A 15,831-nucleotide genomic window follows, 5' to 3' on the forward strand; every position below is an offset into this window, starting at 1 on the left:
GGTTCAGAAAGCAAGGGGCTCTTTTCTGAACCTCATGACACAACAGGATGGCCTCCCTGACAGTTTTGTCTGACCCTGTCCTTTATGCAGTAAATAATTAAGCATACCTTGCCATCAAATCTTGTTAAACTGTTGCATTTGCTATCAACTTCTTTACATCGCTCTTTTATGTCAGTAAACATGCCACTTCTCTTAGGAGTGAAGTGCATCACTCTTTCCACAACACTATTTGAGTACCCAATATTCATTACTAAATTTATGCTTCCAAATACTTCTGAGACAAGCTTCTCGTACTTCATACACAAGAAATTGAAACAGAAACCATGAACAATTTACATGAAGCCTGACAGTTGCATCAGAACCCAAGGCACTTGTCTATAGAGTTTACAAATACAAAATCGTTAACCACAAGCCAGCCTTTCTCTTTGAAGCAATACACACCTCATTTACAGAGCCATTATCATCCCTACTTCATCAAAAAGATACGCACCAACAAATACTTTGTTCAAAACAGTGAGGTGAGGCATCTATGCACTAGAATTCTTCCTTACATGTGAAGAATGGAAGCATCTTTGATGAAGTAATTGATGAAATTATTTCAAACTGTTCTAAACAGCTTCCAGGCCATCTTAAAGAACTAATAGTTGAAACAGGCTTCAGCAAAACGTCTTCCCTCCCTTCTACACAGCCTGTCATAAACTGAGAGGTGCCCATTCATTCAAAACGTGGCTAAATGAGCTCTCAGGCTACAAATCCTTAAGATACAGTGAGCTGTTTGTATTACTCACACTCACTGCCAGAAACAGAGAAGAGCTCTTGCTTCTGACTGCATGCCTCTCGTGCTTACTTTCTGCTGGCTCTGGTTTTCTTTGACCCTTCTGCAAGTTAATTTAACTCTCTAGAACGTAACAGAAATTCAGCAGAAAGATGGACAAATTTCTCTTAAGTCAGCAGACGGCAAAGCCCAAGAAGTACCAGAACTTGTAGGCAGAAGGCAGCAGGATTACCTAGGCCAAGCTGAAGGAGCAAGTTTCCCTCCTTTTGGCAATGAGGAAATTGGCTTGTCTACAGTCCAAGCACATTCTGTACATCTTCAATTTCCGTTCTGAGTTATCAGCTGCTTCAATGTACCGTCTGCCTTGTTATCTCAAGCAGCCTCACTAAAAGGCAGCTATGTTTTTTTGGGAAAACAAACATATCAGACCTAACATAGAAGACAGATTACTAAAAATCTGTAAATAAGGAATTAAAACTGAAGTACAGCAAACATTTACTTCCTGCAGAAAGACGACCTTGCGTTACACCTATACATAGTAGCTATCAAGTAAGCTTTGTACAATGGTGTTTATGATAGCCCAAGACCATGTTAAAACTTCTAAGTGACCAAGTGACTTTAAAAAGTTGTATCAGTTCTAAGAAAAAGAGAATATTCCATATGCTCCTTCCAAAGTTTTGTTAAGATCCTTACAATTTCTGTCAATTTTTTTACTTTGAACACTTAACAAAGCCTTTCATCTTTTCATGGCCTGAATTCTCCACTCTTTCTTGAAGACGGATCAAGACTGTGAACAGAGACAATGAAAGAAGGCAGAAATATTGCTGCTGTTACCTTTGTAACAAGGAAAAATGCATCAGCATGATTTATTACCAAACAAATTGTGATTAGAACAAATTAATCCAATTTAATTGCCATTGCAATCACTGTTAAATAAAAGTGTACATTGGATTGTATGTTCCAGGAGAGCATAGTAACATAGCTAACTGTTTCATCTTCAAAGAACTGCTCCCTGTTTTTTTCCATTATTTTTTCAGGAAGACACTACTGAAAAAGAAGGGGGGGGTTGTTTGATTTTTTGTTATGTTTTTTGAGGAGTTTTTTGGGTGTTTGGTTTTTTCTGGGTTTGGTTGGTTTTCTTTCTTTTTTACAAAGGCAACATGACACCCATTTCAGTAAATACTTCCAGCAAGACCATCCAAATAGGCTCTTGTCTCTATTGGATATATTTTACTTAGTATACAAAACAAAAACCAGACCAAAAATGTGCAGCTTACTTTGCAAAGACTGAAATCTTTCACTGTCCAAAAAAAAAAAAATTAGTTTATTTCTCCTCCAACACCTTACAAGTTGACTTAATCGTATGAATGAATATTTTCTCTTCTGCAGCTTTTATGTTTCACAGCATACTTCTAAGTATGTATTCTAAGACAATTTATAGCCCTCCTAAGTATTTGGCAGAACAAATAAATGCATTAGAATTTATTTTGCTTCAGATCCACTTTAGCTGAATGTTAAGTACCATTTTTGGAATGAGATATACATTACCCATACTGCATGGATACTGTTACCTAAGAATTCAGGAATTGTAGAAACGGGAAAGAACAGCATTTACGCTACAAAAAACATAATCAAATATTAATTTACAGGCAGTTGCTAATGGGGTTTGGCAGGTACTGCTTTAAGTTTTATTTGCAAATGTTCATCTAGTGGAAAACCATTGATTTTCTCAACTTTTCTCTAAAGTTACTGGGTAGCTTGAAAAGATACTGAAATACAGACACAGGCACACTCAAATAACAATGTTTTGCCCGTGACTTAGCATACCTAGAGACAGCCATATCCTTTGAGACATACTTTAGAAGTACAGTGGGATTTACCCTCCTCCTATACATTCAGGTTTTTTTCTTTCATTTTAAAAATTTCTTTCTGTATTTACTTCAAATCAAACCACTGGTAAGATGAACACACAGCAGAGAGGTAACAGTAAGAACCAAAAGTGTGAGATCCAAGATAAACATCATGTTACATAAATACTTTGGATTCAAAATTAACTGTAAAGAGCTTAAAAGACTTTCTGATGCAGGATACTTTGCTTTCCCCCTGTACCCCCAAAAGTAGATCAGAATAGAACTCGGCAATAAAAAGTGCAAAGTCCTTGAACTAAAGTGTATAGGCAGCAAAAAAATGTAAAATAAAATTATATGTAACACATGACAAGCTGATACAGTAAATTACTTAGTAAAACCACAACTCAGTTTCGAAAGGACGATTTGTTCACTTCAGAACTCAACAGCAAGTATAAAACATATAGCCATCTTAAGACTGAATTCCACTTCTATTATCTTTGAAATTTTTTTTTACACATTGTCTTATGATTAAGACGTTCATTACTGTTTAGCACATCATATAATTTATAATAATTCTCTACAGAACAATATAGTCAATTCCGTATCATCAGTAACTTTATACAGGTAGAGTATCGAAGACATGTCACCTTTTGCTTACCGTCAAGTACAAAACAGCTTATACAGACTAAAAAAAGCTACACACCACAGTTGTAGCATACTGTATTTTGTGCCTGATTGAAGTTTACAGTAGTGGCTTTTTGATCTTTCAAGACAAAGAAACATGCTACCACATAACAAACAGTTGTGCAAACCCAGGCTTAGGAGGAAGACTTAACTACCTCCTTTTTCCAGAACTACTTTTCCCTGCTTTACTGCTGCTACTACCAGACTTGCTGGAAGATTTTGAAGAGAAAAGTCTTGTCATGAATTCAGAGACATCTGGCAGCTCATGGTTGGAGTTCAGCATGTTCATTGACTGCTCCATTTCCTGCATGCAAAGATTAGATAACCTTAATAGGTCATAAAAATTCTGGCTGCTTCTATGGCATCAGTTAAAAGATCGTATCAGAAAGATGTCAAATTTTCCCAAATATTGTTTTACTATTTGTAGTCCTCCAAGGTACGTACATATTGCTACATACTTTTATGCAACCACAGCCAAATGCCCAGCTACACACAGAAACATAAAACCCCAGAACTAAAAGCATTGCCATATGGAAAAAGGTAACCATGTCTTAAGCAGTCTTACAGGGCAACCACCTGATAAAAAAAGAATATAATAATTTCCAAAAAAATATCCCAAAAAACCGTTACTTATTTTCAGCATTCTTTCCTCCATTTTAAAACTTAAGCTTTTGTTTAGGTTTTCAGATCTGTGTTCTCATAGATTTCACATACTTTGTATTTTCAAATTATTTTTATGTTAAACCGCTCAAATTTTTGAAGTTTTTTGAAGGGATTAGACATTTTTATTGACCTACTTTGTAACATCAAGCTATTAGCGTACAACAGCTAAGTTTTCTTTGTTTCATGAAAGGAAGGATTTTAATGACAGCATATATCCAGCTAAGCTTCATGTAACTTCAGAGTTTAGTGTAATGGCTCTATGAGATGAAGTGGTATGGTTTAAAACAAACCAACCCTGAAGTACTTTTAATGCAAACAGCTGAACTGCACATCCACAATGTGTTAATACTTATAGCAATTGCCAATTTAATGTGGGATTGTCAGCTTGTTCTTCCAGTAACCATTCAGAATGATACAGCTTTACCTGTTTTCAAGGTACAAATGAAGCAACAGCTGTTACGGTAGCCTTTGTTACTACTGAATCTATACTACATCTGTACTTAATGCTTCTACATCAAGCACATTAACTTTTATACAAACCTGTACTGTGCTGATTCTGTAAAGAAAAAACAAGCTAACTTGAAAAATGTAGCACAAGCTACATAACCTCCACAGGCAAACTGCAGCTGGATATACACTTAAGAATTTAATACGTGGCCAGCTAGAGAACACCATTGCAATAGAGCTCTTAAAAACTACTTTCCCCTACTCTTTAATTTAAATTACAAGCAAGATTCTTTCAGCTTAGAATTCCTCCTTAAAAAGTTGTATCAGTCAGCCAATAAGAACTAAATCACCAGAACAGCCTGTCTGTAAGCACAGTCAGATCAGTGAAAAAAGCAAGGATTTTTTAAAAATTCAACTTTCAAAGTTCAGCTTGGTTTGAAGAACACACCATGGATATCTAGCACATCTCCGTATTCAGTTTTAATGAAAATTAGAGCCAAAAGAGCATTACAGAGCTCTGATATGCTTTTCGTAAAAAAAAAATTAAAAATACTCAGACACCTATAAAGTACTACTGAAGACAGTGGTCATTTAGAGGAAAAGGAGCTTAAGTTAACAAAACCCTCAAAAAGCAGCCACCCATGACAAGACAAGGAATGCTTCTAAAAATAAGAAAAGATTTAGCAAACACCTTGAGTCTCCATTTTGTCCTAGCCTTCTGTTATTCGGCATTTTGCATGATGGAAGGACAATAAATCAGATAATTTAATGACTACATTAAGACTCAGTATCATATACACTACCGTGATATCTGGATTTAACAGTCTTGCAAAGTACGTGGTTTAGGTTGATGGGCAAGAGAACCCCACATCACACAACACAATTGACATATAAAATGACATCTAAAAACAAACTGTAAGTTTTAAACACAGTACAGAAATACACTGGAAATCTATAGAAAAACCAGAAATTGTATTTATCGCTCTAAAGAAATTCTGGAAAACACTACTCATGCTGTATTACTTTCAAAGCTGTGACAAAGAAATTCATTCTGTGTTGTGCTGTTTAATAGCAAATTCATGACTCGAGAATCTTAGAATTCATTGTTAGAATAGCAACGCTCTATTAACTGAATAAATGATGCCCATTAAGACTTCTTTTAGAAGTCCAGCTTTTTTTTTACTCTTTTTTTATACCTTAAAATCTCATCATCTTTGCTCTCTCTGTCTGTATCAATTGAATGTACTTACCCGTCTCATATCAGGATCACTGGTGTTGACAACTTTAGGCAAAAGCACAAATATCAGTAATGGAAGAACCATCATCATCACCTACACAGAAAACAGCAAATACTTCTTCAGTTACTTATAATTTTACATATATAATTATATATATATAATTAATATATAAATAAAAACTTAACAGTTCTTATTTGTTAGTACAGACATTTTTAGACATACTGACATAGAGCTTTTAGCCAAACAGCCAAATTCTACAACTCCTGCATTCTGAGTCAGTAACCCAGTAACAGTAATCCACTTGACAGGAAAGAAATGTGATAAGGAAGTACTATGTTTTAAATAACAGATTTCAAAGTCGGACCATTAAAGATAATGCTTGTTATCTCTTTCACTATTATAATTACAATTATGTATTATATTTATATTATAATTACAATCTTGCAACACGTTGATCTCTATACTACTAGAACAACATCATGTTGTCAAAGGAAGCAGACTATGGGTTATCTCCAGAGGGCACAGCAGAGGTCATAGGAAAACACAGTGAAAAACAAAGAAATGAAACAATCCTCTCAGAATAAGCAGTGTGTGCACATCCGTTCTCAATTATTTAATTCTTGGTATTCTGAAGAATAGCTACATTTCAATCCTTAGCATACTTTTAACCTTTGTGCGTTGCCTGTACGTACCATAGGGTTCATGAGGAAATCTGTCCACCCCCAAGATTCTCTCTTTATAAAGTATGAAGGAGGTCCAGAAGACTTCATCTGGAGTGGGTATGGCAGCCTGACAACTTCAGAGGGTTTGATGTAATTCACGTATCTTGCTCTAATGAGCAATATATAAGTAATGAAAAATACAAATACAATCTTTAACAAAAAATAAAGATTATTTAATAATATTCCACACAAAGTTTCAATAATAGACTACCAACAAAACTATCTGCTGGGCAGTGTCAGCCTGGCTTCACTTATCAAAAGCTTATTTCTCTCAGCAGCATACTTTCTGGAATTAGATGATACTTCACCTTTTTTCCAAGCTAACTATTAAGCAGGTTGAAAAACTTGGTACGAAGAACAGACCTGCAGATCAGAAATATCATAACTATTTGTTCAAATGGGACTTCTGCAAGACATTTTTTCCCATCTTGATAACAAGCAAGCTACAATGTTTAAAAAGGTACAGCTTTAAATAGCGTAGTGTAGCTTAAACACTTTGCTCAGGGCAGCATTTACTTATATATCTGAAGTTACTACTACCTTTTCACTAAGTGCATTACTTTGCATGTATCAATGCTCAATCTCGGTCTTTATCACTTTATAAGGTCTCTTCATAGTTCTTCACTAGTATTCCTCACTTGGACCTAGTATTTAGATAGTGAATTGGTACTATCATCTAACTTCGTCACTCACTTTTTCATTATTTATGAATACCTTGTGCAATGCCAGGGACAACTTCCAGCCATTACAAGAGAAAACACTTAATACTTCAGAATTTTTCACTGAATATTCATTCAGAAAATGTCTCTCTCTCCTATGATTACCTATTTTCTTCAAACCTTGAGATAAGTAGATCTTACCAAATGCATCTGTTATCAACATGCTGTTTCCTCAAGAATTACAGTGGTTTTTTTAAGGCAGAACATCCCTTAGAAAAGCCCAGTTGAAATTTTCCCTGTGTATCACACACACACACACACACACTCATGCATCTCCCAGCTGTATTCCTCATAGCTTCTACCCATTTGACTGGCAGAAATATCCAGCCTAATAGTACTTTGCTCGGTAGACATATCCCAGCAAGTTACCTAAAGTCAAATTCGTTACCTCTAGTCCTCAGATACCAAGCTAACAATGCTACAGAAATACTGCAGGCTGGCAACTAGTAGTGTTTGCCAGTAATTGTAAGGAGTATCTTATGGAGGTGTAACAGAAACACTTTAGAATTTAGAATCAGCATGAATTAGAGTTTCATTGTACCACGTCTTGACAGAACATTTACCAAGAAAGAAAATAAAAAGGAGGTGGGGGAGGAAGTACTGGTAAAAGAGCAGTTAACCTATTTATTTATGTCTAATTTTAACTCAGGATAGCTACATAAGAAAACAACAAAATAAACCAATAGAAGGACTCTTTTTATCCATTTGTTCTTCTTTAACATCATAAATATGAAAAGAAGGTATCAGACTTTGGATTTGCAGGAACATGCACCTAGAAGTGGTGTTAAAAGAAGCTCAAACATGGTCTGAAATAGAACTTCAGCTCTACAGTTCCGTTCAAATGCTTCTTATACTGTGCTGCCAGACATACTTAATTGATCAATACAGAAGCAAATCAGGAAAGGCTCACCTCATTTTGCCTTTTGAAGTTATGTCAACTCGCACAGGCTCAAATTTATGAGCAGGAGATATAACTTCCACTACATAAGATCCTGAAGGTACATCATGAACCACAAAACTTCCATCGGTCCTGAAAAAACAGAAAGTTCCACTATATTTCAATATGCTCCACAACACAAGAGGGAGCGGCATATTTTTTAAAATTAGAAACTGTAATGGTATCATTTTCTATTATAAATCTTAATATAACAACAATGATCAAAAGCACTCATAGTATCAAGCCCCTTAAGGCCATCAACGTGTGCCACCACAGTAGCAAAAACTACCAGTTACATTAAAGATTTTCGCATGCCTTCAAGCTATTGTCTTGCTGGAGGAATAATTTAACAGCCTAAGACAGACTTGAAATTATTAGATTTCATGGATTTGAATGACGACAGTATCAACATACACCGTCCTTCTCCCTTCCAAAATACATACAATGAAGTTTGCTTCAGTACTTCCACTGGAAGTGAAGAAACCCAAAATGAGCACCTTGCATAGTGTGGGTAGATACTGGAGACAACTTGCAATGCGCAAAAATTGTGGTTTGCGCCTTCATTGTAAACAAGAGATTTTTACTTTTATGTGCTCCACTGAGGACTAGCCCAGGCTGCAAAGCTCTATCACAACAAAAAGGAAACCAAAGCTCTAAACACATACGCTGAAGGGATTTTAGAGAGATTGCCTGTATTTTAAAATATGAAACTTCAATATTCGATGAAGATATTTGTAAAAGGGTACTTGAAAGATTCAGGTCCATTTGCCACTAAATTACAGTACAGAAGCAGCTTGTAGTTTTCCTCCTATAAGCTTCCAGAAGTTTCCAAGAAGAAAAACTTCAGTGTTCTCTACTCTTTCAAAATTAATACAGAAGATAATCTCTCCTAAAAATAAGACTCAAAAGTTAAAACAAAAAAGCTGTTCAAAGCAGGGGGAGGGGAATTACTAAACCTGATGTATCAGAAACTTGAATCAGGAAAACAAATAAATGAACCCTCTTAGAAGTAAATCCTCAAACCAGATTTTGTCCTTATGCCCTCTACACAAGTTCTCTCTCTCTCTCAGAGACATAGATCACTTAAGGACCTTTCTATCATAAGGACAGAAGCATATAAGCAGCGCTGCATAGGGGGTTTCACCAATACTTTATGTGATGATTTGCACCCAGAAGAATGCTTACACTGTCTTATGTCAGAACTCCTATAAAGATGTTTCCCTAGGAATTTCCTTTTAATTTTTCATTCTTTACAGTATTATTTTGATAAATACAATTATAAATTTTTTCTAAGGAATTTTTTATATGACAAAGCACATCCTCACTTCATATACCGGTATCCAATACTGCCTTTTTAGAAGAAAAAAAAAAGAGTTCCATTTTTATTACAGTGGGGAAAATAATAGTTTATAAAAATTCTTGTACAAGAGAATGACACTTGAGATACTCAAAAAGCAACTTTGCTATGTCAAGTAACTATTCTCTTTTTGATAACTGGAATGATATCCATGTAATATATAATCAAACCCTGCCTGAGAGATGGGTGACAAATATTTCTTCTGATATACCAGATACACTTAAATCTGACACTGAAAGGATCTTTCTACTGAGCCTGAAATCCCACTATTAATTTAAGAAAGCTGTTTTTTTTTAAATAGTTATTACCAAAAATATACTGCCACCCAGTACAATGCTCATTACAAATGACCCCCCCCAAAATTCCCAACCAACATGAAAGTATTTTTGCTAATATATACCATGCTTATAGTAGCGCAACATCTACAAATAAGTTTATCAAACTATAAATAGATGTATCAAATTATGTAATCAACAGAGCCTGATATCTAGGTTATACTGTCATAAATACAGTATGCTCTTAGCTAAGACTATTTGCTCTTATTTCAGACAACCTGAATTCCAAGCAAGCATTTGGAAACTTATCAATTTCATGGTATTTATTAAATCAGCTCCTAAATGTAAAGTCAGGCTCCCACAACTTGGTTATACTGGTTTATCAGGTGCTACACTAACAAGATTCTGCAGAGTAAAATCTATTGTGTTAACCTATTGACAGTTCCCAGAGCCAAAGTTCAGTTCAACTTTTACTGCAGAGGGAATAATTAAAAATGATTGGTACTCACGAGATGGATTATCTTAATTCTATATAAACTTTCTCATTTTACTCCATGATTTTAAAAGCAATGCTTTTAAAAATGCTGTATTGAGAGCATTTTAGAATTGGCTTCTACTCCTGAAACTATGAGATTAGTTCAATTCTTGATTCTAAGCACATTTTTTATGTCTTAACATGGCTAGATCCTTCGCTGATTGGAATGCACCCACCACCCCCGGAGACCGAACAAGCTGAAGTGATTCTCTACAGCTGCAGGATGCAGATGCACGATCTTGTGTGATGCAGTAAGGCCATATCCCTGAAATGGCTTGCACTGGTAGAGTGGAGTTTTTCACAGGTACTGCAATAGAGAGCTGCAGCTTTCTGCCACACACAAACACCCCTCCAGAACACGTAAAACTCCTTGCTAAGAAGAGGGTCTTAAAGAAGTGACAGAATTTGCGCCCACAAACGCTGAGAACAAACACCATCCTCCAGAATTTACGGCAAACCTGCCTGACTTCTATAATTAATACTCAGCTCCGATTTTTTGATTGCTAAAAAGCCAGCCGCCTTATTCCTCACTACGGTTACGGCAGCAGGCGGCTGGGCACGGCGGTGCCTACCGCACCGCAGCCCCATGCCGGGCCCGGCCCTACAAGGCGGGATGCCGGGGCACCCGTAAAGCCGGAGCCGCCCGTGAGGTGCCCGGCTCCACCAGGGCGCGGCGCCGGCTGGGGCAGGGCCGCCACCCCGCCGGCGGCAGCTCCGCTCGGCCGCTGCCGGCCGCCATCTTACAGCCGCCGAGGGCCGCCAAGCGCGGCAGCGGCGCGGAGGCGGCGGGGTCCCCGAGCGGCACCCGCGGCACAGGGCGACAGCGGCCCCTGCCCCGCCGGGACCGAGCCCCCCGCCCCGCCCGCCGCTCACTTCAGGAAACCGACGTGCTCCTCCCCGTCCACCAGCACCCGGGCCCCCGCGATCCAGTCCTGCGGCTTCACCCCGGGCACTACGGCCCGGCCCTCGATCTTAAACCGCTCCCCGGCGCCCGCGCCGCCCGGCGAGTCGGCTGCCCCGGCCGCCTCCGAGCCGCGGGCGCCACCGAGCAGCGGCGCGGCGAACAGCCACAGCAGCGCCAGGGGGGCAGCCCCGCGCCGCGCCGCCATCGCGACCCGCCGCCGCCAACGCCTCCGCGCACGCGTCGAGCGCGCGCCGGGTGGCGGCGGCGCGCGCGGAGAGCGGGGCCACGGGCCTGCCGCGCGTGCGCGCCGGGCGGGCGGAGGGGGCGCGGGCGCCGGGCGCACGCGCAGCTCCGTCAGGTGTCCTACCGCGCCGCGGGCGGGGCCGGGCGGGGCGGGCGTGCTGGGGCCGCTGCCCCGGCGGGAGGCAGCGCCCGGAGGCGGGGGGCGTGGGGAGGCGGGGGCTCGAGCAGCGGAGAGCGTCGCCTCGGGCGGCGGCCGGGCCCGGTGTGCGCGCTGCGGCGCTGGGCTGGCGGCCGGGGGCGCGTGCCGGCCCTGCAGCGGGCGCTCGTGGCCCCCGAGGCAGCGCGGCGGCGGGGAGCGGGGTGCGGGCGCCAGCGGGAGCGTCTGTCCCCGCGCACGAGCTGCCGCATCCCCAGACGAGGGACGCGCGGGAGCCGGCTGCGCTGCTCGGCCTGTGAGCGCGGGTAACGCGGGAGGCGGTTGCTGCGCCAACGCGGACCGGCGGGGCAGCGAACGCGTTAGGAGCCGCTGCGTCTGCCTCGGCGGCGGGTGGATCCGTTTGTAGTTGGGACATTGTGGGTGAAACCTCCATAGTTACCACACGAAGAACAGCCGAGCTTTTCCTAGGAAAAAGTGACAAGAAAAGCTTACAGGAGGAAAAGAACTGGTCGTTAGATCGAGGCCTACAGTGTCACCTTCGTGCCGGTGGTTCGCGCTGGCAGCACCGGGCGCGGGAAGCTGCCCCCCCGCGGGGGCACGGGGGGAGCCGAGCGGCCCGTTGTGCCCCCCCGCCCTGTCCCTCCTTCCCCTGTGTGCAGCACGCCCTGTCACCTCGCACGTGTCCCTTGGCACATTGTGGCTACACCTGCTTCCTTGTTGCCTCTCTAACTTATGTCAGAGTTAATTACGGAACACGTTGAAAGCATTAATTATTAAGCACGATTCTATTAGAGGTGATGAACCCGGTCATCAGCTGATAATGAAAACATTATATCGTACTAGGCACGATTTTGAAAGCATGTGCCATGCCGTGAGTGGGGTACTGTGAATTACGCGTCTGGCAGTATTTTTGAGCCATCTCTGGAGACAGCCAGGGAGACATGATTGATGAGGTTCTTCTGTCACATAACCTCATAAAAGCAAGAAACTCCAGCAGATTTTGGGGGTGGAAACCTAAGAATGCTAGAACTGCATAGTGATAGAAGGTAGCTTCTCCGAACTGAGTAACTTTGAGCACTGCTTTTTTCAGGTTTTGTTGAAGAAGCGAGTACTTACCAACAGAATCACCAAGCAGTAGGATTTATATTAAAAGCCAGAGACACAGTACTGTTTCCCGTACCACGCTACAGAAGGACATCATCTTCATAGTGACACACCATGTTACTAGTTTTTATATACAGTTAGTGTAAAAATGCTCCTATTTTTTAAATATCCTCAAGGAACTGTATTAGGGTGCTGTCAGACCACATAGAATGGTCATGCTTCCCAGTTCTAAGGATTTCCTCAAAGAAAGAATTTATAACCTAGGCAATACAGTTATTTGGTTTAAATCCTCATGAACCCAAAGAGAAGAAAACCCCATTTGTTCTTTTACTTTAAACCAAGAAGCTTCTCTCTCTGTATCATCCTCTATCAAACTGGGAAGTTACTTAAATAGCCTCTTGGCGAGAATCCCATCGTGTAGAAATCCTGACGGTGGGTGCAGCTTTCATTGCAGAAGCATATACTGAGAGAGAAAAAGAGAGAGAGAAAGAGAAAGAGAGAGAAAAAGAGAGAGAGAAAGAAAGAGAGAGAGAGAGATGCAAAGTTTCTATTAACTGTTTTGGCATGCAACCTTTGTAAACAGTCGCTTTTCCTCTCACTGTGTAACTTCTTTACATAGTAATAGTTCTATTGCGTACAGACACATTGGTTACCATATTTTTAAGTGAACACATCTGAGAAAATAATTAATTTGGCTCATTACTGCCTTTGCCTTCTTTGATTAAGACTAACTGTAACAGCATCTCATTCGAGTGGATTGCACAATGCTATTTGTGTGTTTTGGTATCATGCTGTGGGTGTTTGCCTTCTAGGTAAAAAGAACAAGTCCCTGAACAAAAGTTGTACAAATGGAAACAAAGAAATAAAAATGTCCAGGTATAAATTTATCAAAATATAACCAACTACTCATTTTCTTAGTACATCATCTGGGAGATGCTACCTGTTTTTTTCTGGAAGGAATTTTACTATTAGCAAAGTTGTGACTGCAGCTTGATGTCAAGTGAATACCTGATCAGAAGACACATAAAACTGCCAAGCAACAGTTTCAGTTCAATTGAAACCACCAAACAATTCCATCAACCTCCTGAAAGTGCAATCAAGGATGATCTCCATGTTTTATAGCTGTCTTTTCACTGATGGATTCACTCCCTGAGTAACAGCTACGTAGAAACTGCCAAGTTTCTTAAAAGTCCTACCCTGCTCACAGGCAAATTCTCATTTTTGAGTTAACTTCATCAGCTGTCACTAATGCTACAGAACTGTCAGCCAGATGGATAACAGCTGACAGTCCCTAATGGGTTGAACAAAGAGGAGGTCTAGACTAATGTAATGCCATCACTGATAACACTGAAATCCGTATCTCCAGATTCTTGTCACTTGTAGTTTCACGTACAAACCGAAAAAGCAGAGGAGACCCATTAAACCCTTGTGAGCTCTTCAAATGCAACATCTAAATCCATGAGCATCATAGCAGTTTACAGAGAATTGTGTGGTCTGGGATACTGGTGGATGCTCTTAAGTAGCAAGAGAGTTTTTTTGTCCCCTGGGGGTAAAAGGAGGTTACAGAAAATGCGGCAGAACTTATTTTTGTGCTGAATCCTTTTCACAGTTGAAATGTTAGCAAAACTTGCTATATACATTTTTTGCTTATAAGTTCACAACTAGCAAAACATTTAATTCACCTTTGAATATTTCAGTGCAATTGCTCTGAAAACTTCTCGTTCTATAAATCTGATATCACCTTGGCTAGTATTTAAATATTTGCTTTTGAAAATGGACATGATCCCTTTGTAGATACTGGTTTACTTTAGTACACTGGACCACAGACAGCAGCAGCCCACAATCTGTTTTGTGTGTGATTCAGACAGCAATATGCAGAGCTGTTGATTTTCAGCAGACTCGCAGGGAGCAGCTTCAGCCATCTGCCTCTGATCTTACTGTAGTCTCTGAGTCAGTTCCCACTATAGGTAACAGGGCACCAGATGAGCAACGGTGGTTCACAATGTTCAGTGGAAGCAAAGACACAGACCTGGCTGATACAAAGAATAAAAAGAATTAGATGTGCATCAGAATACTCATACCTACATCCTTTTTTTTTAAAAAAAAAAGATAAATTAATTAGAGACAAGAAGAAATCAAAGTGCCCACCCAAGCAAGCAGATCTATGAGAATACATAAACTGAAGGTAGATGGAAGACTTCAGCATAAAGGTACTGTGAAAGGCCATAGCCAAGTAACTCTTTTACTGAGCTCCCTCCTTCACAAGCAGCTTTACTGTAATTAAACAGAATGACAACAATTTTGCAGGTGTTTTGTTGTTTTTTTTAAATAAATTTATTGTAGCGTGGAATCATTATGCCATCTACTGGTAATTTACAGTGCTACACTAGACATGTTCACTTGGTTTAACATAAAAACATGTACAGAACAAATCAGGATCACACCCTGGATTCAGTGACAGTCTTTGTGCTGTCCTGAATATAAGATGCTCTGAGAGTGCTCTACTTCTGACTTGGGGCAGAAGGATCTGCAGGCTGCCATCTTGACTTGCTCCAGAATTCCAGTCTGCGTCAAAAAGATTGTCCATCAGTGCTCTGGATATTATCCTACACTCCCATCTCTGACAGACTGTTGGGGCAGAAAATTCCCTAATCCCCTGTAAACTCAGTAGCTGTCAGAATAATCTCTGCATCTCCAACACATCCATCCCCACAGTGTGGAGTCAGCATGTACAATTGAAGGCTCTTCTGTCTCGGAGAGCTAACCCCCACCTACCCCCATGTTTGCTTTCACCTCAAGCTGACTGGATAAACTTCATTAGAAATCATAGAGATTCAGATGCCTTCCCTAAGGTTTTGCAGTATGTTGAAGAGCATCTAACAAAAGCTAAGTCATGCAACAGGTTTCTTGTACCCTGACACTCTGCATTACCAGTTCCTATGCTGTACAGCTTTATGAATTAACCTCTTTGCCTTTTCCTTGAAGATGTTGGTGGGTGGGTGGGCGGGCACTGGAAGGTCTAGTGTTCAGGGCTATCCTGCCTTCCTTTTCCAACAGCAATCATACTTGAAACTTCTCTTTCAGGCTTACCTTACCTTACCTCCATTTTCCACCTCCAACTTCAGGACTTCCTCCCCCCCTTTCCCCCACCAGATGAATTGTTTCCACCTTTCTCACAATATATGCTCACAAACATAAACAGGATACTGCTTTAGTACACT

The 15,831-nt window shown here is 40.5% G+C and overlaps 1 protein-coding gene across 1 annotated transcript; it reads right to left on the bottom strand.

Moving 5' to 3' along the window:
- Positions 1-1,662: 1,662 nt before the first annotated feature.
- EMC7 (ER membrane protein complex subunit 7) lies at positions 1,663-11,396 on the bottom strand. The gene is made up of 5 exons (XM_055807544.1): positions 11,076-11,396; positions 8,009-8,128; positions 6,350-6,488; positions 5,670-5,750; positions 1,663-3,613 (listed from the first exon to the last, which is right to left on the bottom strand). The coding sequence occupies exons 1-5, from the start codon at positions 11,309-11,311 to the stop codon at positions 3,461-3,463; spliced, it is 729 nt and encodes a 242-aa protein (XP_055663519.1). The 5' UTR covers positions 11,312-11,396; the 3' UTR covers positions 1,663-3,460.
- Positions 11,397-15,831: the final 4,435 nt, after the last annotated feature.

This window comes from Falco peregrinus, chromosome 1, assembly GCF_023634155.1.
Source record: "Falco peregrinus isolate bFalPer1 chromosome 1, bFalPer1.pri, whole genome shotgun sequence".
NCBI classification, from domain to species: domain Eukaryota; kingdom Metazoa; phylum Chordata; class Aves; order Falconiformes; family Falconidae; genus Falco; species Falco peregrinus.